We start from the raw sequence: 27,898 nt of genomic DNA on the forward strand, positions 1-27,898 counted from the left end.
ATCGGGGTAACGTGTGACCTCGACAGTATTTGTTCATTTTGTTGCCGAGGAAGGAGAAAGTGCATATTGCATTTTAAACGTCTTTCAATATTTTTTCTCTACAAATCTCAACCAAAGCGCTATGATTTAATGAAAAAAGCTAGTAAATCACAACAAATGAAACAGCTTTAATAAAACGTAGGCTTGACATTAAAAAATTAGTTTTTAATAATTAATACAGATTTTTGTTTTGTTGTTTTTCTCCAGAGAAAAGACTCATTTCATTACCCTACATTATTTAACGTCTTGAACTTGTTTTTTTTGATAATCATTGCAAAAAACCACATAATTTATCTCAACTAATAACACAATAAATAAAAATACTACAATGTCACAATCATCAGCCTTTCAAGATGAGATAGGGTTCTTACACCCCTTGTAGTATGCGGTTGAAAATGTTATTTCAAAGACTACAAACAGCGCGTGTGATGTTTGATACAGTGTCGTTTGGTGTACACGCAGTGATTTTGATAACGTTGAAACTCAGTCGACGGAAAAGACATTCATGCGAAAGCATGCTCCTTGATGGCATCGGGAACTCTTCCGCAAAGATTACATAGAAGCCACCCACGCAGAGAAAAAGGAATATCATAACGAGGGGGAGATTCGAAATCATGTGGTAGATACCTACACGCAGGATCCCCAGAAGAGCTACCGAAGGGAAAAAAAAAAGGAAAGAGAGATAGACACGTGGGAGCAGGCGGAGAGTGAATTTAACGCGTAGGGAGGATACGTGAAGCGAAAAAAAGGAAGCTGAGCGCGTAAATTAACGCTCGAAGGAAGCTCTTTATCTCTCGTTTTTTTTTTTTTTTTTTTTTTTTTTTTCAACTGAGCGGGAGCGTGGTGGCTCTTCTGGGGCAGAAGTGGTGACAATTTCTTGGATTTAGCGTTGAAGTATAATTAAAATTATTTTTTTAAATGTTTATAATTTATGAGCTGGTAAACCAAAAGTTTTTCTTGATGAATGTAAGACTGTGATTGGGCAAAAATGTCAATATAAAGAAAAATAAGTTTATATTTAAAGTCAAACAAAAATAAGGCGCTTTGTAATGAATAAAATAACAAACAAAAATAATATTCAACGAAGCAAAACAGGGCTTGGCTTAGATTTTTATGCGCCAAAAAACCTGTTTGTATTTACGATTGCGAGACTCATAAAAAGAGAAACAAAAAAAAAATAAACGCGTAGCTCGCACACACAATCTCGTTATTCACACAATCTCCATTATGTAAGTGCGTAATACGCGCAACGTCTATGACGTATTTTTGTGGGAAGTAAAAGTAAAATCCATTTCCGAAAAATGCCGTATCTCTGGTCTTCGGTGCCATTTTCATGGTGACAACGTTTTTTTTTTTTTTTTTTTTTTTTTCATCGATGATCCCGCAAAAATGATTACAGCCATAAAAGAAACCTATCACTCCTCGGGTGACATGGTATACATGAAACGCGGAGCCACTACAAAATGTACGCTACTATTGATTTTCCCTTGAATTTTATTACCAGCTTGGCGCGTATATCATAAAAGTGAAAAGATATCGGATCGGTGGTGACGATGATCACAGCTGACTTGCACATTTTTTACCATTACGCACTAGAGTGGAAAAAAACCGATTGCATTTTGTTTACGCAATACGTTTCCAGTACACAACCATGTACCAACGATTTTCTGTAATCGTAAAAAAAAACTAATTTATACGTTTTCTTGTCACGCATGTGGCTAATAAGCCTGTGACTTTGAACGCGCAGCAATGTCATGATCATGCGTGCGCTGGTAATTAAACGAATTGTACACGGCAGTCGGTACGAGGAACTCGTCTCATGTCCTTTATTTGTGTTTTAAAAAACCATGATGATCGAATGGTAATTTTTTGAATCATCTGAATAAACGATTAATTACTTTGCAAAAAAAATCAAATACTTTATTTAAATTAGTATTCATTTGTTTTGTTCCACGCGTATATTGTCACGCAATCGTTTTACCTTATTTTACGTAAGTACACAACAAGGTGGATTCAAAAGATTCAATATCAACGGATTCGTAGCTCGTTAAATATTTTAACTTTTTTTTTCATTCTACTGGCTGTGAGAAGTCGAAACAAAAAAATGGCAATTCGACACAGCACTATCATTATTAGTATACTCTTAGACAGTAGTCCTCTCTTTGGGCATAAGTATATGCACATAGAATCTTCCTATGCTGGTAATGGACGCATGAATGATGAGCCAAAAGTATATTTTAAAAGAAATAAAAGAAAGGACCCATTCCGTGAAAATTTTCTCACTTCGTCTCTGGTTAGTAAGTAAGGGCAGGACAATTTTTCCTAACTCAAGAAGAGTTTACCAATATCTCATTTCTAAAAATTATTCAAACAATTTTGCGGTATCTGTTTGTAAACAAAAGTCACAACGCGAAGCTCCTTGATGTACGTGACAAAGGCGATGAAAAAAAAATCCATGAATTATGAATGAGATATGGGGCCGAATTATTCATCAAATCAATCGACAAAAGCGAAGACAAAAACTACAGATGTCACTCGAGAGGAACAAAAGAAGCCAAGAAGCCAAGCCACACCAAACAAAAGAAAGAAAATTTTCGTCAATAGAATCCCAAGATTCGTCCGGGCAAGCTTGCGCGTAAAATCCCTTTGGCCCATACCACGTCGTCCCCGCCAAACCCTTAACAAGCCACCCCTCTCTAGCATACCGATGCGCCCCACGACAACTGGGTATACGCGTACAAGCAGGAGCACGAAATAATTGGCCGCAGAGTATAATTTTTAATCCCCCTCGAGGAATCCGGGTTAAATAAGCCTGCTCCTCCATTCTTCCTTCCTCCCTCCCGTCATCCCCGCATCAGTCACCACCCCAGAGCTAAACTGCGAGTGTAGGCGGTGTAGGGGAGGAGCCTCCTTTGGCACAATATTTGCAAAGTCCCGGCTCGGAATCACGTTGGCCCTCGCGCCAACTTGTCAGTTGGCCTTCAAACGCTAGATGGATGCGAACAATGCCAAGTGTACGGCGTCGGGGCCCAGGAGAGGGAAGTTCTGTCACTAATTGGTATTTAGGAGGGATGCCTGTCCCTCGAGAGGCTCAGCCTACCCACTCGATCTCGAAACTTGGAAACTTTTGCCGGAGCCAGACGTTTAGCTGGGAAGAGGGTTAATTCGCACGTAAAGATGATGATGAACGGAGGGATGACGGTGTTGACTGAGCGGATGCTCCCTCTTCCGGCTGCTGGGCACAAATTTTTACACTCAAGAGTTGCGTGTTTCGCCTTCCGGAAACCCTCTCCAACTCGCGGAATCACTGGGTTTTAAAAAGTATGAGACGTCAACTTGCCGCGTTTTTTTTTTTCCTTCCAGCTCATGCGTTTTGCGGAAGGGATATCGCGCGTGTCTTTTTTACGTGCAATCATGACAAATGATTATTGGTCCAAGCACCGCTTACGGAAAATGAATAACCGCACGCGTGCTATTATTTCTGATTGCACGCACTGTTTACATACAGCGTCGGAGATCGAAACTTGATATTCACACCAAGAGAGACGTTTCGAGGAGTCGGAACAGCATTTTTCTCGCTCGCCTACTAAACGAATCACTCAGCTACTTTTTTTTTACCACTAGGCACGCAAAAAAAAGCGTCCACTTCTACGCACAATTATAATCACGCTTACGAGTAGGTAGTAGGAGTCATATTTATTGCAGAAGATAATTGGTAGTGCGACACGAGTGTCGGACGATAAAAACTATTTCGTAAGCTCCGAAATTGAGGGCAGTAGCTGTTGAGTCAAGTCAGTCGTGGCTGCATAGTTGAGTTGGACGTTTGCAATTGTTGTTTAGTGCGGAAATTCGTCCACCATGTATCTCATCATACTAACGATATTATTTCTGGGTTTGTTTACTTTTCACGTTAAGATGAGGTATAGCAGGGCTGGCAGATTAATTGACAAAATTCCGGGACCCACGCCACTTCCAGTACTTGGGAATTTGCTGGACATGAACGTGTCACCGGGTGAGTGGGTGTTACTTTTTAATCGGTGAATTCGATTTTGATAAAATCATTATTTATTTATCAGGAGATTTATTTTACGTATTGAGAGATTTGGCAAAACTGCCAATCGTAAAAGCGTGGATGTTTTCGTATGCTATGGTGGGCATTAGAGACCCAGATGATTTGGAAATATTACTTACGAGTCAAAAGGCAATTCAAAAAAGTTATGTTTACGCTTACATTGAGCCTTGGCTGAAGACCGGCCTGTTAACGAGCACAGGTGAGTTTTTACTTCTACTACTCTCAAATGAGGTGGAGAGAATACTTTTTAAAATAAATTGTATATATCGGATCTTAGGTGACAAATGGCGAATGCGACGAAAAATTTTGACACCCGCATTTCATTTCCAAATTCTTAGAAAATATTTGGACATTGCCGGTGAACAAACTAATAAATATATCAACAAACTTAACAGCGAAGGTGATGAAACGGTACAAGAACTTTCATACATGACCTCCACCGTCACCTTGAATATTATTTGCGGTAAAGATAATTATTTTTTGGGCAAAAGTGACTCATGATGCAGGTACTTTTAATTTTTTTTATAGAGTCAGCAATGGGTGTTGCTCTAGATAATCTAGAAACTGAAAAAGTAAACGAGTATACCACTGCTATTCACGACTTTGGATCGGTCGTTGTTCAAAGGTATTAAAAAACATGTATAAATGTTACAAAACCAAGCATTTTAAATAGTATAAATACAATTTCATGTGAAGATCGGTAATGCCTTACTTATTCAATTTCATGATGTGTTCCTTGTTAAAGATTGGAAGGTTACAAATTAGTGCTCTCAAAATTCTTCATACATTTACAGATAAGGTATATAACATTAATTGTAGTAGTACTATTTAGTTTGTGTTATCATTAACTAACTATCAAATTTCTTAGGTAGTAAAGGAGCGAAGAGAATATCACAAAATAACAGAAAACAAGTACTTAAAGGAAGTTGATCATGATTATGGTGATAATGCTAATGATTTTGACAATATCAGCGTAGGTAATAAAAAAAAATTATTGATTTAATGTATAATTATTTAGTTTAGTTAATCATTAAAATTTTATATGAAGAGTTTTCCTTAAATGTATGGTCCTTAACAATCCTTCGCAATATTTTAGGAACTAAAAAAAGGTTAGCGATGCTCGACCACTTACTTCTGTCAGAGAAAAAAGGTTTGATAGATGAGAAAGGCATAAAAGAAGAAGTTGATACGTTCACATTTGAAGTTAGTAAATTACAGTTTGATTTTTAAGTATTCTTTGATTTCAAGAGAATATTTACTTTGAACCAATATTTTTTAGGGTCATGATACAACAGGTATGGGTTTGTTCTTTACACTGATGTTGCTCGCCGAAAACAAAGATGCACAGGTAAACGTATCTTGGAGTAATAACTGATTTTGTAGTTTTTACAGTAACAAACCATGTTAATAAAATATTTTTTTATCATATAGGATAAGGCTAGAGCTGAAGTGTACGAGTCAGTAAATAAAAATAGTGGAGATTTTAATGTTTTTGATAAACAAGATTTCTCGTACGTGGAGCGTTGCATAAAAGAGTCACTTCGCCTGTATCCGTCAGTTCCCAGTGTGATACGACATCTGACAGAAGATATCCATCTAAGTAATTTTTTTTTACATGAAAAGAGAGCAAAGTAATGGTTGCAGGCTAAAATAATATTTAAATTACATAAGTATACACAGTGAGTTCATTAATTTGGAACACTTCGATAATCTACGAGTAAAAGGTAGCCAAGTTTAAAGTATACGAAAAACAATTGAGTCGTAAAAAGAGACCTTATTTTTGGTGAAAAAAAAATTGCGTTATTTAAATGTTTGATCAAATAAATAATGTTTACCTCGAGAATTTGATAAGTGACTCGTTACGTGTGATAATTTGGATTGTAAGACGTGTAAACTTGAAAATTTATTTTATCTAGAGTTTGGAGAGATAAAGAATATAGGGCACAGATTATTACCAATAAACCTCTTAATAGCCTCGTACTTAATAAAAGCAGAAAATCGAAGGCTGTGTCACTCCTATCAGCTGTGATAAAACTGCATAAAAATGATTTAAGTTGTGTAAACTTGAATACATTTACAGTTGCATAAGCTCAACAATAGCCATGTTCCTTATGACTGTTCTACAAAGTTCCTTATCTAAATGTTGAAAGATTCTTGATAGGAGATCATGTCATCAGATGTTGTTATCCGATGTTGAATCCACTTAATTAGACGGCGAGGTGCACAATGTTGATAATCACGCTGTTTCTAGAGTCTTTGTCAGAAATTTTATCTAGGTGTGAAAACACTCTAGACTTTATAACTTAATCGATCAAATATCGATTTAGTTTGGAGTGTACTCTAAAAATAGTGTCATCATCAACTTGATTATTGTCGATCGAGTACACCATTACTTCGTACCAAGTATATTAACACTTACATAATTAACTGTGTTTTCAATCGTAAGCAACAAAACTAGCATTGGTATGATATACCTGAATTTAAACTTAAGTTAACAAAATATCCCACTACATCAGCTACTCTGTACACTGTTTAAGACTGAAATTTTTCGTTTTTAATACGAAAATAATTGTTGATTCCGAATTCTAGATTTGTTATTTTGTTTTTCATTTCATATCACTGCTAAAAAGAGAAAATTTTGATATCACTGACTTTTTTGTTTCGAATTTTAGTGGTTAAAAAAAACAATTAAAAAACAATTTTACTTAAAAAGCTCTTTTGTAAATTTGAAATCATAATTTCAAAAAATTTTGTATAAATAAAGCTTAAGAGAAAATTATACTTTTTTCTAACTAGTATTTCTTTGCAACTGATTCTTCAATTATTTTATGTACAATATTTCAGTCAAAATCGGTTAAAACAGACTAAAACCCTGAAACCACTACTCTGCTCTATAATAGTATTTATTTCAAACATTTAAAATCAAGCAAGTAAATTCTAATCTGTTTATTTTACAGAAAACTATATTATTCCTGCGGGTGCTGATGTTATGTGCTTTTTCTACGATTTACACAGAGATCCAAAATTATGGCCAGAACCGGAAAAATTTGACCCTGATAGATTCCTGCCGGAACGTAGTGTAAAACGTCATCCATTCGCATATCTGCCTTTTAGTGCGGGACCTCGAAACTGCATTGGTAATTCAATTTGTTACTAAAAAAAAATATTTAAGTACGTCAATGTTGATAAAAATTTTAGTTAATCGTGTCATGACACACTTAGTCACATGTATCATAAAATTGTCATGTAAGCAGTTTGCAGTTTTGAAAAATTCTTCCAATACATAGATGCATGTTGAGAATAAATTATGAATCTTATAATTTTCAGGTCAAAAATTTGCTATGCTACTGTTGAAATCCATAGTTGCCCGAATTTTGTATAATTACTATTTAGAACCGATTGATAGATTGAGTGACGTTCGATTTACCACGGATCTTATATTAAGGCCGGCACATCCAGTCAATTTGAAATTTGTAAAAATAAATCACTAGCCAACATCATTAAATGGGTTCTTATTTTCCTTGCTCTTATTTTTAGCAAAGATACTGTAGCAAACAAAATATATCGTCTATAAACAAATATTTTGTCCAAGATTTGTAAAATAACTTATATTACGTGACGATAAATAAATTCTTATAAATGGGATAGTGAAAACACCAACATTCCAAGTTCTATTAACCAATAAACATGAAAGAAAGTCTTGTAAAGATTCTTGGTGCAACTGAAAAAAAAAACGATGGCAGCAAGATAAATACATAATTTAATTCATAATTTAAGATCACTTGTTAATTATGTCATTTTTTTTAAACCCACCGTTTTACTTCATTTTGTATAAAGCCTCGTCATGTTCACATACGACTTTACGATGCACTTTTGACCTTGTATTGACTAGAAATAACAGTTCTCTCTCATAAAAGTTCAATAGCATGCGATTAATGAAAGACGTCATTCAATGGCACTAAATAATTAATATTTTTGTAAAATTAACATTTTTTCTTTTCTTTTTTTGAAAGCCTTATCAAGTCTACATACACCTAATATAACAATGTATTTCTAGCTTCGCATTAACTAGAATACATAAAAATCTGACTATTAATCGATTTAAAATTTATTATTGCATACTAAATTTAAGAATTGTCTAGTTTAGTCTGGTCCAGGTATCGCGTTTTCTTATGTCTTTACTGCTTGTCAACCTAGTGGATGGTGAACAACTAGAGAATTTCGTGGTGAAGTAATTCTTATTAGCTAGACAACAATAAAGCCAGACCGTCAACACAAACTTTGATCAAACATTAAGTATTTTTATACTTTAAATGTTGTCACTGTTGTAGAAAAAAATTGAGTATTCATTGTTCGTAAAAATTTCAAACATTGTTTCTAGATAAAAAACAATATGACAACAGATTGTTGAACCAAGAAAAAAAACAAAGTCGTAGAATATTCAAGCTCTTATGCAGTAATGTTGGTAAACAAATTCACTAAATTGGTGCTCCAACATTATAAGAACAATCACTCTATTCCTTTTGAGAGAGCTGGTCTTTCACAATAAAGAGAATAGGAGTTTTATCTTTAAAAAATTTAAACAGTAACCTTTTTGCATTATTCACCTTGGTCAAGATGAAGTCATAGGTACACCAAGTCGTAAGCGAGTAGATATAGCAGTTGCTCCAAATAAGCTTCTTCATCTGTTTCCAAGACCTCCATGGTAAATGTTGAAATGACAAAATTGATAAAACTTTGTATGACACACTACAAGGCTGATTGGTTCAAAGAAGATATCGTATCTTTTCATCTCTCACTTTAGTGATGCTTTTTTCTCCTTATTGTGTGAAATAATGTGACTTTAGAATATGACGAAATTCATGAGACACCAAGACAGAAAAAAAAATTTTATCAGGCTTATTTTATCAGACACTTATTCACTGCGAGATAGTCTGTTGCTGCATCAAAAAATGTAATAGCTGGTCTTCCATAAATAAGTTAGTTGGTTATAGCCTCCAAAAATAAGATGAACCACCCTTGCTTATTATTACAACAATCGTTTGTTGCCTCAAACCATGACAGTAGATGTTTTCCTTGAATTCTTAGTTTCAATATTACAATGGCTGTTTGTTTCTTTCATTCGAGAGATAGCTTCTTTATTTATTTGTTAGTAAGATAGCAGTTTCATTTTTGTACGACAGATAGCTGGGTCACGCAGTAAGTCGAATAATTGTCACTCATCGAAATGTTTGCCTTACTGTTTACTTGAGATACGATAAAACTAAAGTTTAACTGATGTTTCTTTGTCTTTGAAAACTTATACAGCCTATTCAAAGTAATTGTTTTCATTCTACTTTTTGGATTACAATAAAATGACAATATATATATATATATTGTCATTTTATACGATTTTATATTATATATATATATATATACATACGTATAAGGTTTAATTTAATACTGTAGTTCAATATTGTTTATTTTTAAAAATAGCGAAATTATAATAACTCATTTGAACCAAACATATAGGGTAATTGACAAAAAAAACTTTTGTCAAAAAATATCTGTCTTTAGAAACAAAAAAAATTATTGGCATCTCGAAGAAAAATGCCCAAATCTGTAAAAAAAATTAGAAACACGTTGTAATGAACTATTAGTAATTTTAATAAGTCCCTCAAAACTTTGAAAATATCATATGTTTAATCGTGTATCTAACACAATCATAAGCTATATTAAAAGGTAAAAATTTTCAAAGCAAACTGAGAAAAAAATGTTAGTGTTTAGTGTGAAAAACTTTTAACTAAAAAAACTGTTCTTTTCCTAATAAGAATTTTAGTAATCTGTAAAATACCATGATCTGTAGAACCAATCTCAGTCCACTGATAATTTGCAAAAATCAATGTCATGAAAATGAAAATCACTTATTATTTCTTTTTTAGTTCTTTTTATATGTAGTCGATAAGTAGAAGTATTAAGATCACTTTTGAAAAATACGTAAATGTGTCACGTGTTATTGCTTCTGCAATCCATGATCTGTTAGAGTAAAATTACTGTGTTAGATTTACAACTTGACATTTGATCCAAGTAATGCTTCGAAAGGACACAGACACTTTCTTTTCTCTTGCATGTTATAAGCCGTAGAAATCGTTCTGCCTCACTTTTGTACTCTGTGGCTGACAGAAAACGTTCACTCACATGCACATTTAATCACACTCATTCTCAACAAAGGTCAGAGCCTTCACAGAAGATAATTGGTTTTACATCGCAAATATCGGGCGATAAAAAGTACTTCTTAAACTTCGAAATTAAAAGTAGTATCTGTCGAGTCAAGTCAGTTGTTACTGTGTAGTTGAATTCGAATTGTACGTTTGTTGTTCAGTGCAAAAATACGTCCACCATGTATCTAACGATACTGATGATATTATTCTTGTGTTTGTTAACTTTTCATATTTCAATAAGATACAGTAGGGCTGGGAGGTTAATTAATAAAATTCCGGGTCCCAGGCCACTTCCAGTCCTTGGGAATTTGATGTACATGAACGTGTCACCGGGTAAGTGAGTGTGTAATGTTTTGATCAGTAAACTCAATCTAGATGAAACTTACTATTATTTTTCAGGAGATTTATTTTACGTATTGAGAGATTTGGCAAAACAGCCAATTGTGAAAATATGGTTTTTTTCAAATGCTATGGTGGGCATCAGAGACCCAGATGATTTGGAAATATTACTTACGAGTCAAAAGGCAATTCAAAAAAGCCATATTTATGGTTACATCGAGCCTTGGCTAAAGACTGGTCTTTTAACGAGTACAGGTTAGAGCTTAAGTTTACCTCATCAAAATTATACAGATACAATATTTTACCAAAAATCATACTGCGATGTATAGGTGACAAATGGCGAACACGACGGAAAATTTTGACACCTGCATTTCATTTCCAAATTCTTAGAAAATATTTAGACATTGCCGGTGAACAAACTAATAAATATATTAAAAAACTTCAAAACGAAGGTGCTGAAACCGTACAGGAACTCTCACACATGACGTCCACTCTTACCTTGAATATTATTTGTGGTAAAAAAAACTATCATTAAATGGTGGAAATGTATTATCAAAATAATTATTTAAATGTGTTTTGTAGAGTCAGCTATGGGAGTTTCTCTAGATGAATTAGAAACTGAAAAAGTACAAGAGTATACCAGAGCTATTCACGACTTTGGAGGGGTAGTCGTCCAAAGGTACTCAAAAATATGTAAAACCGTTGTAGATAGATGAAAATAGTTCAGTTTCCGTGTTATAATTAAAAAAATTTTTTTTCAAGAGCGGTGATGCCTTACGTACTCGATTTCATGATGTGTTCCTTGATAAAGGTTGGACGGTTACAAATCAATGCTCTGAAAATTCTCCATAAATTTACAGATAAGGTACGGAATATGAATTATGTCAGGATAATAGCGTGTTTCATTCATCACCAACTTTTGTTCTTCCAGGTATTAAAAGAACGAAGAGAATATCACATGATAACAAAAAATAAGTATTTACAAGAAGTTGATCATGATGATGACAACAATGCCAAAGATACAGACAATACTAGCATAGGTATTAAAAAAAAAAACCTAGATATAAAATTTAGTGAAAATAAACTTTTACTTTTTATTCAAAATAAAGATTTCGATCTACAGTCCTAAAATATATGGCCATTTCAGGAGCTAAGAAAAGGTTAGCGATGCTTGACCATTTACTGCTATCAGAAAAAAAAGGTTTAATAGATGAAAAAGGCATCAGAGAGGAAGTTGATACATTAACTTTTGAAGTTGGCAAATTTAAGTTTACCATCTTGGGACATAAAAATTGTAATAAAACTTATATGTGTATAAATTATTTAAACATTTTGTAGGGTCACGATACAACAAGTATGGGTTTGCTTTTTACTCTGATGTTACTTGCTGAGAACAAAGATGCGCAGGTAATTTTTTTTAAAGTAATCGCCAAGTTGTCTTAAATTTGACAATAGGTACACAATGAAGTGAACACAATATTTTTATTTTTAGGATAAGGCTAGAGCTGAAGTGCTTGAGTCAGTAAACAAAAATAGCGGAGATTTTAACGTTTTCGACAACCAAGAACTCTCGTACGTGGAGCGTTGCATAAAAGAGTCACTTCGCCTGTATCCGTCAGGTCCAAATATAATAAGGTATCTGGCAGAAGATATTCAGCTAAGTATGTATTTTACATATGATTATCAATAAAAATATCATTTTAATATACTAAAATATTATAAACTTTTTGCTTGTAGAAAACTATATTGTTCCCGCGGGTGCTGATGTTATATGCTTTTTTTACGATTTACACAGAGATCCAAAATTATGGCCAGAACCGGAAAAATTTGACCCTGATAGATTCCTGCCGGAACGTAGCGTAAAACGTCATCCATTCGCATATCTGCCTTTCAGTGCTGGACCTCGAAACTGCATTGGTAATTAAATTTTTTTACTTCTAAAGAATACTCAAGTCGTCAGATAATTTCTATTCATTTTACCCTTATGTTATTATTTACACGCATTATATTGTTGTTGCATAGATATTTTTTTTTTATTCAACAAATCTTTCATATGAAAAAAGATAATAAATTTTTTATTTTCTTTGATTTTCAGGTCAAAAATTTGCCATGCTATTGCTGAAATCTGTAGTTGCACGCGTTTTGTATCATTACTATTTGGAACCGATTGATAGATTACGTGACGTTCGATTTACTGCCGACCTTATATTAAGACCAGCACATCCAGTCAATTTGAAATTTGTAAAAATAAATCCTTATTAATCATATAAGTTTGCGTAGAAGCTGAGATTTAATTGAAATATAAATAACTGTTATATAACAATAAGCATACAATCATTAGAAACCTGTCTCCTGCAGCTTTATTATTATTTTATTTTACTTGTACGGCTTTGTAATAAAAAAGTCGGATCTTTATTTGCATAACTAGTAACTTTCAGATCTCCTTATTCGAAAGAATGTTTATGGACCAGGAGTATCAAGTTTTTAGTTTTTTGCTAAAAAAATCGTTGAGCGAGTATAAGTCACTGGTTATGAGATAGCTTTTAAAGATATTTTTACTCCAAAAACAGTAGATGAAAATGACGAAGATTGTGCTGGGAGTTGAGAAACACCAGTCATGTTCCAAACTTCGCAGGCGTGTGTATTCAATGTGAATCGAAAATTCTAGAGTTTGATCTTCGTCAATTTTTAGACAGAAGTTTAAGCGTATCAAAGTGTAAAGTTACAAAGATGACTAATATCTTGTTACTGATCCTGTTTGGAGTGCTTCTATTCCATTGCTTTGTTCGATTTGGTAGAAGAGGAAGGATAGCCAAGAAAATTCATGGACCTTTTTCTTTTCCAATAATTGGAAATATGCTATCCTTTGATATTTCCTCACCAAGTGAGTTTTCAAACTAAAACATTAAGTTTATAATTTTGTGATTATCACACATCCTTTGACAACACTAAAAACATTCGAACATTCAAGAAATAATCGTCAATTACTCACCTAAGGAGAAAAAAATTAAATTATGAACTGAGGTCTTCTTTGTTTCCTCCTGTGGTTTTAATAGCATTTTTTACTAATCCTAAGCTGAGAGACGGAATTTTCATCCCGTGATGCGAGAGAAAAAATCCTTCTTTTGGCGCAATATGGCGAAAAAACTATGACATAACGACTAAACTGTGTGAAGTTTAGTATTTAGTCTTTTTATATATTCACCTAATCTAACTTTTACTATACTTAAAAATTGCTTGTTTAGGGCTGTAAGTTTATAAAAAAAATAAAGTATTGTTAACTGAAGTAGTTTATTTGTTACTCAATAAGTCATAAGTACTTATGATAGTCATACTTGGTCATTTAAAATTTTTTATATTTGTTTTAGTTGAATGTATTGTACATTAACGAGTTGTTATTTAATAAGCCATACATTAACTTACGATTAAAAATCATTTTTTTTCATAACAATAGTATTTGTAAGTTGCCGGTAATCAGTGCTTTGACCTCAATTTGAAGATTTTTTTTTTACAATTCAGAATTTAAAACTGTTTTGATAAAGTTAAATCTAAATCTATGTGTTATTTATTTTGCATACGCGAACGGCTTAAGATAAAACTTATATCAGTAAAATAATTATTCTTTCCAAATGGTCAAGACGACTGATTTTACGTTTCTTATCGTTATCGGTGAATTCTTTTTATGTGAAAGCAAAATTTATACTCTAATCAAATAGATAATTATAAAAAATGACTACATATTATTGACTGTGTCCAAAAATTGTACGATTATAAAAATCAAGGGGCTTAAAATTTATTACAAATTATTCAAAAAGCATTTGTAGGTGCAAGCATTTTAATAACCTTATTTTACAGAACTTAGTATTTTCGATTAAAATTGTTTTAGAAAAGCTGTGGTATATAGTACAAAAAGTGTCCGATACTTACTACCCTATTACTAGAATATGGACAACCACTCAGGCTGTTATTAGTATTCGACATCCCGATGATTTAGAGGTTTGACTTAATCAAGAAGCTGTATTATTGTACTAAAATACCACTGCATACAGTATTATTTTATTTTAGATTTTATTTCCGAGTCACAAGGTTATCGAGAAAGGTTGGATATACAAATATCTTCATCCTTGGTTAAAAACAGGGCTGTTAACAAGTGGAGGTAAAACTACTAAGTGTAACGAACGTATGATTCATAATTACTGCATTTTTTAAAATTGGAAGCTTAGGTGAAAAATGGCGACAACGACGGAAAATTTTAACACCGGCATTTCATTTTCATATTTTGAAAAAGTACATGGATATCACCGAAGAACAAGGTGAAAGTCTCATTAAGTATCTACAAACAGACGGAAAAGAATCAGTGCAATCTCTTGTGCCATTTTGTTCAAGATTTACATTGAATATTATTTGCGGTGAGTCATTGATATTTATCAAAAAAATAAATTCATTCAAAACCTTGTCACTTAAATAATTTCTGAATATCTATAGAGGCCGCACTGGGTGTTGCTTTAGATAAGTTGGATCCTAAAATTATGGAAGATTATAAAAAGGCTATTTATAAGCTGGGCAGCATAGCAGTGTACAGGTAAATAAAAAATTTAAAAAGTATCTGTTGGCTTTATTCGTAATACCGTTTTAACAAAATGTATTTCTACTCAAAGAATACCACGACCCTACATACATGACTGGATGTTAAAATTATTTCCTTTTTTGAAAATCAGCCGTGAACAAAAACAAGCACTTGGTGTTCTTCACAATTTTACAGATAAGGTTGGATTGTAAAAGAGTTGTTTCTCTGATATTTTTCCATTTTCTATAATACTATAGCTACGAACTTCACTTTTGATTTTTTTTTCTACGAAGATAAATTTTGCAGACAGCTTTCAACTGCAAAAGATGCTGCTGTGTGTTTTTCTAAATTATTATTATTTTTTTTTTTCATAGAACTAAAATTACTCATGCTAGAATGTTTACTTAGAGATTACCTCTTATCTTAAAGCACATCAAAGGCATTTGCATTTAAAGTCTGTGAAATTAATGATTTCATAAAATGTAATTCATGAAAATTGATAGATTGTTCAAGAGCGACGAGAGTACCACAACCGTACTGGTGGCAAATATTTAGAAGAACTCAATGACGAAGATGACGAAGCAGTTAGTGACATATACATGCGTAATTAATTTTCAAATTTCTAAGATTGAGTAATTAGCTTCATTTTTACAACCATCATCGAAACTTTATTGCAGGTGGCAAAAAAAGGTTAGCAATGCTTGATCTTTTATTACTATCAGAGCGAAATGGTTTAATTGATGATGCAGGAATCAAAGAAGAAGTTGACACTTTTACATTTGAAGTAACATTTGAATCATACATGCAGATTGTACATTATGAATCACATGATAATGATTCAACCTTTTTTTCATATACATCAACAATCGACCAACTGGAAACGTCAAATTAAAAAATTAGGGTCATGACACCACAGCAATGGCAATGATGTTTATTTTAATGTTGATGGCTGAAAATCAAGAATGTCAGGTAAAAAATATGGTGATGATACATATTGTTATACAAGTACATGTTAATAAAAAGATCATTTATTTACAGGATAAAGCTAGAATGGAGGTATTCGAAGTCGCGGATAGAAACGGTGGACGACTAGGTTTCAATCAAATTCAAGACCTACACTACCTTGAACGCTGCATCAAGGAATCCTTGCGATTGTACCCGCCAGTAGCGATAATATTTCGTTATTTTTCTGAAGACTTGCAACTGAGTAAGTTGTCTCACTTTGACTGAATTTCGTCCAGAAATTTTAATTTTATTTTATGTAATACGACGTCTTATAATATTAACAAAAACTAAATAAATAAAAAATTTTAATAAATTTACTTTTGAATTCCTACAAAAAAATTCTAGAACACGCTCTCGTGCCCGAAGACTCGCACGCTATGATTCTCATATACGGTGCCCACATGGATTCAAATTTCTGGAAAGATCCAAACAAATTCGATCCCGACAGATTTCTTGTCGAAAACATGCAGAACCGCCACGCTTTCAGCTACGTACCATTCAGCGCGGGACCTCGCAACTGCATAGGTACCATTCTTGGCCATTTTCTCAGATTAAACATCCAAGTAAATTATGAAAATATTGCAGGCCAACGATTCGCCATGAACGAGCTGAAATCCTTGATAGGAAGAATCTTGTACAATTTTCGCTTGGAACCAGTCACCAAATTGGCAGACATGCAACTGACAGCCGACTTGATACTTCGGCCGGCTGAGCCTGTTTACGTAAAGTTCATACAAATAGAGAAAAAAAAATAAACCGTAAGCATCCAAGAACTAGATCATTTCACTAAACATAAGACTATTTTGTATACTGATTTGTTATTTTAATAAAACTTGAAAATACGAGATACAAGCAAGCTTATGACGTTGATAAAATGCAAAAAGCCCAGACCATCAGCCACAGCGTTTTGAAACATTAAAGCCCCTACAGCAGTAGCCCCCCGACGGATCGATGAGCCACTCGGGCACTTCAGTTCCCATCAAAGACACGAGTCCCCCGTGAATCGTCGTTGTCACCCCTGCACAACGCAAAAGACTTCTCACTCACACAAGAGCCCCGTACACGCGTAATTGCAACCCCATCATCCATGTGCGATTTGAGCTGAAATGACGTACATCTTTTTATTTTTGGTCAAAGTATTCGCGAAAGGAAACTGAAGGGTGGAAGCGCGAGAGCTTCCGTGTAGCCGATAACAGGTACACGAATGGGGTGGGATCGTTGGTGCAAGCTCGAATAGATGGCGCCACCAAGCTTACAGGGTGGTGTCCTTACCCCTTGCGAGCTTTCAACTCGGAGCTCCCGTACCTACGAAAAAATAGCTCAGCGAATCGTTTTCTTTAACTTTTTCTGTAACCAAATCCACTGAGGTTGTGTCTGAGCTTCAAAATTTCGTTTTCACCCAAAATTCACGAGGGTAAAGTAGAAAAAACAAGCATTTCACGCGATTTTGTAGCCTTCACTTCTTTCTTTCTCCCGTGGAGCTTTACATTTGCCCCCGAGAACTTCAAGGGCCCCTCGACGAAGGGTTGGTCCATATACACCCTTAAGAGAGTCGCCGTTGCGCTCTCCTGGTCCATAAAGTTCACTCTCGTTCTCGCCCTTCCGCAGCCACTCCAGCGCTAGCCGTTCGAATCACTTTTTCTTTTAGCAACGCTCCTTCCTTCGCTCTGCGTCTCCCCCACACTAGTCAAGAAGACGCGGGAGTTACTTGCACCCTCCTCTCTCTCTCTCGGGTATCAATAGGAATGCCGTTTGAAGGCTCGCTCGCTTCCGTAAGAAACTGCTAATAGACCGGTCGTTTCTTGCTCGCTCGTTTCTTTTTAGCCAAGAATTTTTTTTTTTTTTTTTTTTTTTTTTTTCTTTTCGCGCGTTCCAACGCTAAAAGTACGTCTGCACGAGGGTTAATGCAAAAGAAAAGTATTTTGTTTCCACTACCCTCTCGCCCCACCCTCGACGTGTACCCTCTTTGCAGCGTTTGAATGACCATGTTCCCTCTACCGCTCCCCCATTGGCATCGAGGACCTTTCAGTATGGAACTCGATTGATGTTTTTTTTTCTTCCTTTTGACTCGATTGAAAACCTTATTTTTCAACAAAAATTTAAAGGAGAGCGCTCACACTGCTGTTTGTGATAAACGAGCCACTCCTCCGTCCGTGAGGCTGAATTATCATACCAGTTCCAACCACTCGATAAATTTTCTAATTCCACTCAAGGGAAGCCCTCGATTCAGCAAAAATCCCCGGGCCACTCCGGATCCATGATTCTTCCTCCTTCACGAGGAGCTCGGCGCAGCAGTTTACCAAAAACTTCAGCTCCAGCCCCGGCGTAAGCCTACTCCACGTGCCACCCCCCCCCCGGATGGGCTATTACCAGTAGATGTATAGACGTACATCGAAGATGGTGGAGGCGTTACAGTGGAAGCCTTTGTTACACGTGCTCGTATACCTACCCTCGGTCGGGCTTTATTTTAACAGCGTGTCTTGCTCGATACGCCGGATAATCCCCAGCAATACGCACGTCCCACGGAATATTCTTCTTTCTCTTCCGATCTCCTTCCGTTTTTTCCAACCCCCGTAGCCTGCGTTTTCTTACCCCCAATCTCGTATCGGAATCTCGAGTAGACGCGTGTACTAGATACACACGAGACACCGTACAAGAGGGTTAGCCACTGGCACGTAACGAGAATGTCTTTTCTAAGGGGGGAAAAGGGGAGGACAGGGCGACATGCAGTCTTAGTGGCAGGCCGAGTCCTCTCAACTGCGGCGAGGTACAAATTATCTCTCTCTCTCTCTCGCAAGGAGATCGATCGATGGGGATGTACCATGCTTTTACGAGGCTCCGAATAAATCTTCAATTAAGGGCCAACGACCGGCTAATTCTCTGGGTTTCCTGGGAGGGTTGGCTCCCCGCCTTGAATTGTGGATTTTTGCGCCGTAAATGCGCATGATAGCTCTGTTATATTGTTTATAAGATTTTCTTGAATACAATATCCACCAACTGGTATATTTACTTGAATTATTTGTACTTGGAGGGTGAAATGCTTCATTATATATCACCTCAAAAGAAGTTATCACTTTTATAGTGTTTTCACCTGAGTATGGATAAGGTGGAGAAGTCTTACCACTCTAGTTGCTTCATGGATAATACTTCGTTTTGTAATCTCAAATAAATAAAAAAAAGTGTCAATACTTCATTGAAAGAATGGTTGTTATTATTGTTCTACCCATCTGGATAATACACATTTTCATATACACAGCGCGTAAGAGAGGAAACAAATAAGAAGTCCGACATGGCAGGTCCAATGCGCAAGAAATAAAAGAAAAAAAGTCGGCATAAGCTTGGCAGTGATATTAAAGAGAAATCAAAGAAGAGAAACAAGCCTTTCAAAGGGGAGGGGAGGAAAAAGAAGAGGGAGAACAAAGGAAGACGTCGGATTGAGAAGTTGGGGGAGAAAGTGAGAGACGTCCCGGTTGGTGTATGGAAAGGGAGGGTATACAGGGACTCGACGTCGGCTCCGTACGACACGGAACATATCCCTTACGATTTCATTTATTGCCACGAACAACGACGACGGCGCGTCTCGTGCGTCGAGCTTCGTAGAATCGTCGTTTCTGTTCCGTGATAAGCTTTACTGGGTCATTTTGCTGGACGCGGTGTATCTCCTGCCCCGTCATTTCGGGGCGAGTGAAGCACAGCTAAATTAGTAAGATTCTCTCGGCCTACTTCCTTGGTTTTATGGCTCGAATAAAACGCGAAAAGTTTTACATGCTCAACTTTGATCTTAAAATATTATCACAAAGTTATTAGCAGAGAAAGATACTATTTCTTATGATGATTCAAAGATGTTTTCAGGGTTGACGGTTGAAAAAAAAAAAAAAAAAACAAATGTATGCAAACGTACGGAAGAGAATACGTATACGTTGGCTAGTGAAGCGGGAATTAATTTTCACATTGACGTGAGCCATAATAATCCATATGAATTAATTTCAGTCCGCAGCCGTAACCGTAGCAAAAACAGCTTAGCGAATCATAGGGTAGCTTTCATGAATAAATAAAGCTCAACACGGGCGCATATGGCTATGAATACGTAACAACCCCACCGCTTTGTCTCGATGCGATGGCAATATTACGAGGAACTCGGTTAACAGGGCGCCATTAATTCAAATACCAATCAATCGCGTTTGTCGCATGCTGATTTTGCGACTTCTATTGTTAATTGATATTTGATTCGACCCTCGTTGTCATTAATATCGGATCGACTGCATAAACATTATGTTACCCGTGCTAATTTATGCGGCCCAACTATATGCCCAAATGCCAAATCAATTCTTGCCTAATATTTCAATAGTAGAGTAAAAAATTGTGACATCGAAGGGTAAGCTGTTCATGAGACCACCGGAGTAGCAAAGTTTTCTCGCTCATTACATCCGCCACACACGACTGATACAATTTAATAAGGGCCGTCGCGAAAACACATCGTGATACGTGAGCTTTTATTTGTCTGCCCCGAGACGTGCCGTATATATACACGAGCAGACAAAACCCCAAGACAAGGATGAAAGAGGGGGGTGGGGGCAAAAAATGGAGCGAGAACGTGGCGAAGGAGGCTGGGGAACCACATCGGTCTCTGCGCGCTCGCGTCCCTGCCTTGAGATAGAAAAACAATATTGTTGTTTCATCGCCGAGTCCCGGCACGTCGCGCGAAAGTGACGCCCCTCCTCGGTGCCGGGGACACACAAATTGGATTATGCTTGCCAAAGCCGCGGTGGCAGTTCCCGTGGGTCGCTCGCTTCCTCGTCCTCCTTTTACTACCCTATATCTGCGGCTGGTGGAAGCCCGGGAAAAGGTATGGGCTTATAGAGGACGCGCTGGGACGGGAAAGATGAGAGTCGAGAACGAGGCTTGGTGACAGACTAGGGTAGGGTTTAGCGGTTGCGGCAAGGGTGGACAGGTAGCTGGACGTGTGGGGCTTTTTACAATACGCGTTTTTGAAACGTATTCTTGGTCACGGGATCGGGGGAAATGTGATATGTGTTGTTGGGATATGGTTGAACTTGAAAATGAGTTTTTGGAAAGTCTGAGGTGTAGGAATTGTTGATGATTCTTAGGAGGTTGAAATAAAGAGGAGCCAAGTTCGTTGAAGAACTTACCTGTATTCGTTGTTTTGGACAGGAGTTTCATTAAACCTGTTCTCGGAGTTCTGTCTAATCTGGAAAAATCACTGAGCCAATGGAAACATATGGAAGGAACGATATAACAAAGGTGTCGTATGCTGAACGATAAAGAAAATCCAGTTAGAAGGATCGCAATAGTGTTCTAAGCCATCTAGTCTATTTTGGTCCCTGATGTGTTCGCTGCTGGTGGATAAAGAAGAGAATGAAGGAAGTGAGTGATGGATTGATGTTCCTAATGTGTGGGACAGTAGTCAATATGTGGGTTAACGCTTCCGTGGCAAATAAAACTTTTTTTCCTTGCGTGGCTGGGAAGAGGAGAAAATGGGACAGATAAAAGTGTCAAGAAGCGACTGCTCAATTTCGTGTGATCACTTTGCACCTTTGCTTCCGTCTTTTTCGTTCCTCCAGTCTTTTTGATGGCTCGGTGTGATGTTGACTCGGTGTGTCGAGAATTTTGATCGAAAGCCTAGTGTGGTACAGTGTGTCTTGAATAAATTTTGTTATTATTTTTCAATCGTTTTTTCTCTTCGTTTTTACAAAGAAAACCCGTAATCAAGATAATCAACGCCTAGGAGAGAGAAAATGAAGGTGTTTTTTTAAGGAACTATATTTACAAAAATATTTCTTGATAGAAAACTCATGAGTATTAAAAAAAATGGGCTTGACAATGTAGTCACCGTTTCATGTTTCGTAACTTCACAACTTTCATCTAAAGTATTCAACTATATATCGTAACTACAAGGTAAAAAAAATGAGTGGTGAAAGTCCCCAAAGAAAAGAAAGAAGACAAAGAAGCGTAAGAAGTAGAAAAAGCAAAACGAGTCGGACATGGCTAGTGAAAGAGCCAAGTTGCAGTTGAGAAATTTGTATTCTCGTTGTATCTTTTTATACTACAGTTTTTATTTTTCGTACTTTTATTTCATAGGAGAAAAGCTCTGTAGCCGTAAAAAAAAGTTTCTTTCAGCAAGCATCATGTAAGCTTTTTTTTTATCACATAAGCTGTGGTTCGAAAAAAAAAATTTTTTTTCCCAATTTCTAAACTGACTTCCTCTTTCATTGAGCCTAAAGTAAGCTGTTGTAAGGTTTCAATTGAAAATTTAATCCTGCACAATTTACTAAATTGATTCCAACGCACCTGCATTTCACCAACCGAACGAATGACGAAGAAAAAAAAACAAGTAGAACAAGTCCCGAATAGGTCAGACACCCGATTCACTGAGCTTTTACAAATGCAAACTTTCCCTACATCACAACAGCCCCGTAACAGTAAAAACCAAAGTACCCCAGCCCCAATATGAGCACAAATACCACCGTGAAAAAAAAATGAAAAAGAAAAAAAAAACAAGAACCAAAACCTACCCTCCGAAGGCTTCTTTGTCCGCATCCAGCCAGATCCTTATACGGCTCAGCCAGGGATTCGCGGCTCGGCGCACCGCAAAGAGGAAGCCATTATTTCCACAGCTTCGAATTTAACGGTAAAACCCAGCAGCACCACTGGCCAGCCCAACTGCTAACTGCCTCACTCGTGGACAATGCCTCTTCGATACGCCGCACCCAAGACGAATATACATACGAAAAACTTAAAAGCTGCAGGGGCACGTGTATCCCTTGCACGGACAAACTGGCGCTGGGCCAGGACACTTTGGAACCGCCACGTATACACCCTGGAAATACAGGTTATTTCCTTCTTCCGTGCAACAACGACAGCACACCAGAGCTTCGTTTATGCGTGCGCTCGCGTGAATATTTATCTACGCCGTTCCATCAAAAAATACGTGGAGGGAGTGGGGGTAAGTATCGGGGCGTGTCTCTTATCGCGCCCTTCATGGGTGTATGTGTACCTATGCGTTACAAGCGCACGGAAGATGGACAGCGAGTAATAACGCGAGGTAACGTGAATAAACCGGGGCTCGAGCTTTGCTGTGGTAGTCTTTTTTTTTCCTCCAGCGCGGAGCTTTTATCAGCTATTTATGGAATAATTGCAGCCTCGATAGGGCACAGCAATTTGCGCTACTTTTTAGAGCGATTGGAAATTACAGTGCTGCCGGTGTACGAGAGATTTGATCGACAATTTTTGTAATGAGCTTTTTTTGCAAGGATATTTTTTCGTCATCATCGCGCGATAATTCACGGACAAAGTCGCGTGTGATTTGGACGGTAGATTTTACAAAGGCAAATAAAATTTTCAGGCGACCCGATGAAAAATATAACTGTCTAGCTCTTCCTCTCTCGAGCACGAGCCCGTTCGCTCTTTCAATATTTCACGAGGACCGGCATAATTGACTCGGAAAAGTTCGGTGCGTAATTTTTTAAAGCTGCCCGTCGTACAATACAACCAACGCAGCGTGGGACGCGTATACGGTGTAAAAGAGAAAGGGGGGAAAAGAGCGAAAAAGCCGACGGACTCTCGTGAATTTTGCGGCCTCATCATTTATTTGCCGTTGGTGTGTATATCGCGCGCTATTTTCAAACGTAGCAATTTTCGGGGCGCCGAGAGATCGATACGAACGCGGTCGGTTCGCCGGAGCGTTGCACCCGTCGTCCCGGCTATTTGTATGCCGGCTACGTGTTTGCTTTATTCATGGAGAAAAATATACAGTAATGACTATTGATCTCGCCGATTAAATATTCCATTCCACGTGATTTATTGCGATTGGGGCATCACCTATTTGTGCCACGAAGCTGCTTCGCGAGGGAATTTATTTATAAAGTTTTTTAATTCAATTCACACTCTGACGTGCAATAATTGACATTATTCCGAAGAAAGAAATATCCAGTGGTTGAGCTACAGTTCCACATTGTCTGCTTTTGGACTCCACGATAAAACATGGATTTCGCGAGCTTGCGTTGCATACGTACGGTATGAATTTTTGAGTACTTCAACAACGAGGTATCGAGGAGACCGGATTTACAGTGACGGGTAAAACTATCATGATATACCGGAGAATGTCACTTTGTTCGAGAGAAGGAGAGTACTATGTACCTTTGATACAACGTATAAATAACTCTCGTATGAATGTTTGAAAGAGCAATGGTTTTGCACCCATTCAAATTCAAAATCAAAAACCAATGTGACGTGCTATTATCCAGCTGTCGCAAGAGACAATGCTCAGACTCGCGGCAAGTCCGGAGTAACCTGGAATTAAATCAGATGCAGTTACAGCCTTGATTACAGAGAGCAAAACATTCCATGATGCAAAACTACGTACGGCGCAGCTCCTTACCCAGCAATTCACCAAGTTAGCGAATGGCTCGTTCGCCGGGGCCATTCACAGCCAAAAAGAAGCCGTCGACGCAGCAACCAGCCTCCCACCCGTTAGGGAGAGCCAAGATAATGACTCACCCGCGTTCGGCCAAAGATCGTCTTCCCCCGCAATTCGAGGAAGAGTCTCTCTCCTCGCGAGGAATTTGGGGGATATTGTTCACCAGACTCGGCACTTTCGCACCTCCAAATACGTGCCCAGCACCCCCTAAGCGTGTATGAATGCCCCGCACATTTCACCCGGACCCCCGTGTACACCGTTTCGCAACAATTGCGCGCTCGAATGTATGCATTTGGCAGCTGGTATTTGCCTCCTCGATTAGTTATCCCTCCAATTGTTGGCGCAAGCTCGCTGCTAAGCTCCCTCACACCTCAGCAAGGAGTTGGGGTAGGCAAAGAATGCCATCTGTTCACATAGGTAGCATTATAAATACTGAGGTCAAAAAGAGTATAAGAGACCACGCAAGTGATGATAAGACTAGCATGGAATGGATGAACACTGCAGTGAAGTGTAGTAGAGGGGGTGCAGAGTACAGGTCAGTGTGGTACACAATTGGTCGATGCTCACGGGTATATAGGCAGTCGTGCATCGTGAATCACTTGATGGTCCGGCGCTCCTGGCGTCGAGGTTCGTGAAAGCTTCCCTCTCCCCCCTGGACGTTAATTCGCACCACTGCCGGCATTATGCGAATAATCCGTTGCCTAATGATTTCCCCGTCGGTCCGTCCCGTCAAAGTGCGGGCTTTTCCGATTTCGGCCAGTGCTTTTGTTTTATTTCGGTTTCGTTAATTGAAGCCGGGCGATCGATGGTGGAGGGCTCTGCTCCTGCAGCTCTTACTCCGTTCTGATGGCTTCTCTGCTCTCGTTACAAGCACGCCAATCGCATTAGGGGACAGTTACGGGAATAGTTGTCGATGTCGGAGTGATTTACTTTTACGCGTGACTGGACTTGCTCCTGCTGTTTGGAGAATGAAATTGGAGGGTTTTTTTGCTCTTACTCTACTGATTTGGACTTTTAAGGGAATTGATTAGAGCTTTTCAGCGTACATGAAAATGACAACATGTATTTAATTTAATAATTTATCAGATTTGCATAATCACTGAGTAATGTCGTTCACTTGAATTAATTGTTCCTACATCTATGAGAAAAGCCAACACCTCCAATGGTGTCTGATGTAGCTCAGCTGGTCGAGTGTCGGTCTATACCAAACCCTACCCCAACATATATTATGTTCGCACCTAGGATCTTGCAGTGTTGTGTCACCTACAACCAGCAATGCCCATAGTTACGTGACTAATATGGCTCGATAGATGATATTATAATACAAGCGTAGATTTGGTTAGCAATAATGTATTTACTGTGTTGTAATTTATGATTGGACAGTTTTTTTTTTTTTTTTTTTTTTTTTTTTTTTTTTTTTTCTCAATGTTTTTAACAAGAAACGAGGTTTTATTTTAATAAGTGAATGTCTTGAAGTAGGTACGTAAAAGTAAGTAACATACATAAGACGTTTCCTGATTACCTTAATAAAACCTGATGTTAAACAAATTTTGAAAAACGTTGTTTTTGCAACTTTATCTCGAACTTCATAGCATTGTTAAAAAAAATTTTTATGACATCACAAAAGCACTGAAAATTCACGCGGTTTTTTGTAACTAATAATCACAATGTATATTCTTTTTGCATTAATTCATTTGTTTATGATTAGCGGTACACGACACGTTATCATCTGCATAATAACATCTGGAGTTATTCACTAAGCTATTGTACGATTATTTCTTACAGTAATAATTTATAATAAAACAATAGCGAAAGTACAATAAAGTATCCCACTTTCAACACTATCATGTAGATGCTATATAAGAACTGCGTTTTTCAAAAATTATCACAATATTTCAAACAGCAATGTTGTCAGATTGTAAAAAAAATAGTTTTTCAACATATTTAAAACGTTGTCTGCTGTAAGGTTATGACGTTTAAAAATAATTTTTAAGAATCCGTCACCTTGTCTCCAAGCACTGTTAGCACTTTCAAATCAACAGTTGATTATTGTTTTGTTTTAGAAATCATTCAATGACCGTTACCAAACTAAAAATTAAACAATTTAATTGCCATGCTCGATAAGTTCAAGAGAATTTTGTCAGATATTCTTGTACTTACTGCTGCCATGTCCACACTCCATAAAAGCAAGTATTCCAACTTTGTCTTTCCTTCTCTTCCTCTGATCTCTCATGTCTCGAAAACTTTAACGACAGCAAAAAACCAACTGCAACAGAACCGAGCCTAAGTACCAAAAATTCTTGGAATGCTTGGATAGCGAGTCCAGATCCTAACAGCAGCCATGTGCATGTAAAAATATTCGCTCGAGCAACTTTTTAATAAGTTTGGCCGTTGGCGCAACTCCGCACAACACATACATGTACAGGCTCCAGAAGGAGCTGTGCATATTACGGTGGCTTGCAGTATGTCTTGCTGCTCGTCCAGTCTCGTAAAGTTAAATAATATTATTCTGAAGAACAATTTTGTTTATGAGCTTCAATGCAATATCAAATTTGTAGTTTACAAAATCTTATTGGTACATACATTTCAGTTTGTCGTAAAGAATCAAGTACATGTGTGTTTCATAACAAAAGTTGTGTAACGCTCACCGTTTGAGGAAAAAAACTCAAACAATTGTTTTGAGAACAAAACAAGAAAGAAATGAGCGATATTTGTCGGATGACATAACATGAGTGTACAACATACCCTACCATGTGCAAGGATAACAATAGAGCGATTATGGATGTGACCGAGTCAATACTGCGTCTTTTCCCCACGAGGGGCATAGTTCTCATTTGTTCTCTCTCGAAACTTTCTGTACTTTATTCTTAAAAAATTTATGTTTCGAATAGTTCGGATGTATATTGCATAATGGGTGTACGAATAAAACTGATCAAAGTGCGTTATGACTCGAATGGCCAGAGGTGAAAGTGAAAAGAGAGAGTTGTTATATCCCTTTGGTGTGGGGGTAACCGTGCATTAACTTTGTCATCAAAGGATTCCTTTATTGTTGACGGATAAATGCCAGTGTGGGGGCATTGAGTGATGCATGATCAGGGGAAATAATCGTTACTGATACCAAATGTTTTAATGTATACTAATTTTGTACCATCGTGGGACTATTTCTCATGTATCAATGCTCAAATTATAAATATAGTTCATTCACTCAATTTAATTATTGTTGGAGCTCACATTTCATA

At 37.0% G+C, this 27,898-nt stretch overlaps 3 protein-coding genes across 3 annotated transcripts; all 3 read left to right on the plus strand.

Annotated features, from left to right (window-relative positions):
• The first annotated feature begins 3,866 nt into the window (after positions 1 to 3,866).
• On the plus strand, positions 3,867 to 7,602 carry LOC106635925 (cytochrome P450 4C1-like). Its single transcript, XM_089591804.1, has 11 exons — positions 3,867 to 4,051; positions 4,116 to 4,310; positions 4,389 to 4,574; positions 4,640 to 4,736; positions 4,808 to 4,910; positions 4,980 to 5,088; positions 5,208 to 5,314; positions 5,391 to 5,459; positions 5,543 to 5,711; positions 7,069 to 7,248; positions 7,439 to 7,602. The coding sequence occupies exons 1-11, from the start codon at positions 3,898 to 3,900 to the stop codon at positions 7,600 to 7,602; spliced, it is 1,533 nt and encodes a 510-aa protein (XP_089447930.1). The 5' UTR covers positions 3,867 to 3,897.
• Positions 7,603 to 10,502: 2,900 nt separating this feature from the next.
• On the plus strand, positions 10,503 to 12,912 carry LOC149374773 (cytochrome P450 4C1-like). Its single transcript, XM_089592134.1, has 11 exons — positions 10,503 to 10,644; positions 10,711 to 10,905; positions 10,980 to 11,165; positions 11,233 to 11,329; positions 11,413 to 11,515; positions 11,582 to 11,690; positions 11,798 to 11,904; positions 11,989 to 12,057; positions 12,143 to 12,311; positions 12,388 to 12,567; positions 12,746 to 12,912. The coding sequence occupies exons 1-11, from the start codon at positions 10,509 to 10,511 to the stop codon at positions 12,910 to 12,912; spliced, it is 1,518 nt and encodes a 505-aa protein (XP_089448260.1). The 5' UTR covers positions 10,503 to 10,508.
• Positions 12,913 to 13,229: 317 nt separating this feature from the next.
• LOC106635913 (cytochrome P450 4C1-like) lies at positions 13,230 to 16,977 on the plus strand. The gene is made up of 13 exons (XM_089592135.1): positions 13,230 to 13,287; positions 13,343 to 13,534; positions 14,537 to 14,646; positions 14,716 to 14,806; positions 14,874 to 15,059; positions 15,136 to 15,232; positions 15,309 to 15,417; positions 15,721 to 15,820; positions 15,895 to 16,001; positions 16,118 to 16,186; positions 16,256 to 16,424; positions 16,568 to 16,747; positions 16,808 to 16,977. Exons 1-13 carry the CDS (start codon positions 13,230 to 13,232, stop codon positions 16,975 to 16,977), a joined length of 1,638 nt encoding a protein of 545 aa, XP_089448261.1.
• The last annotated feature ends 10,921 nt before the right edge of the window (positions 16,978 to 27,898 follow it).

The sequence above is a fragment of the Copidosoma floridanum genome, unplaced genomic scaffold (genome assembly GCF_036245765.1).
Source record: "Copidosoma floridanum isolate Cflo_tuat_1 unplaced genomic scaffold, Cflo_Japanese_pri ptg000014l, whole genome shotgun sequence".
NCBI lineage: Eukaryota > Metazoa > Arthropoda > Insecta > Hymenoptera > Encyrtidae > Copidosoma > Copidosoma floridanum.

Bases quoted from the DNA above. Each gene is read 5' to 3' on its own strand.
- LOC106635925 (XM_089591804.1), top strand. From the start codon at position 3,898: ATGTATCTCATCATACTAACGATATTATTTCTGGGTTTGTTTACTTTT. The intron at 4,311-4,388 runs GTGAGTTTTTAC...ATCGGATCTTAG, and splicing joins CGGCCTGTTAACGAGCACAG to GTGACAAATGGCGAATGCGA. The intron at 5,460-5,542 runs GTAAACGTATCT...TTTATCATATAG, and splicing joins CCGAAAACAAAGATGCACAG to GATAAGGCTAGAGCTGAAGT.
- LOC149374773 (XM_089592134.1), top strand. From the start codon at position 10,509: ATGATATTATTCTTGTGTTTGTTAACTTTTCATATTTCAATAAGATAC. The intron at 10,645-10,710 runs GTAAGTGAGTGT...ATTATTTTTCAG, and splicing joins GTACATGAACGTGTCACCGG to GAGATTTATTTTACGTATTG. The intron at 11,166-11,232 runs GTAAAAAAAACT...TGTGTTTTGTAG, and splicing joins TACCTTGAATATTATTTGTG to AGTCAGCTATGGGAGTTTCT.
- LOC106635913 (XM_089592135.1), top strand. From the start codon at position 13,230: ATGACGAAGATTGTGCTGGGAGTTGAGAAACACCAGTCATGTTCCAAA. The intron at 13,288-13,342 runs GTGTGTATTCAA...GTCAATTTTTAG, and splicing joins ATGTTCCAAACTTCGCAGGC to ACAGAAGTTTAAGCGTATCA. The intron at 14,647-14,715 runs GTTTGACTTAAT...ATTTTATTTTAG, and splicing joins GACATCCCGATGATTTAGAG to ATTTTATTTCCGAGTCACAA.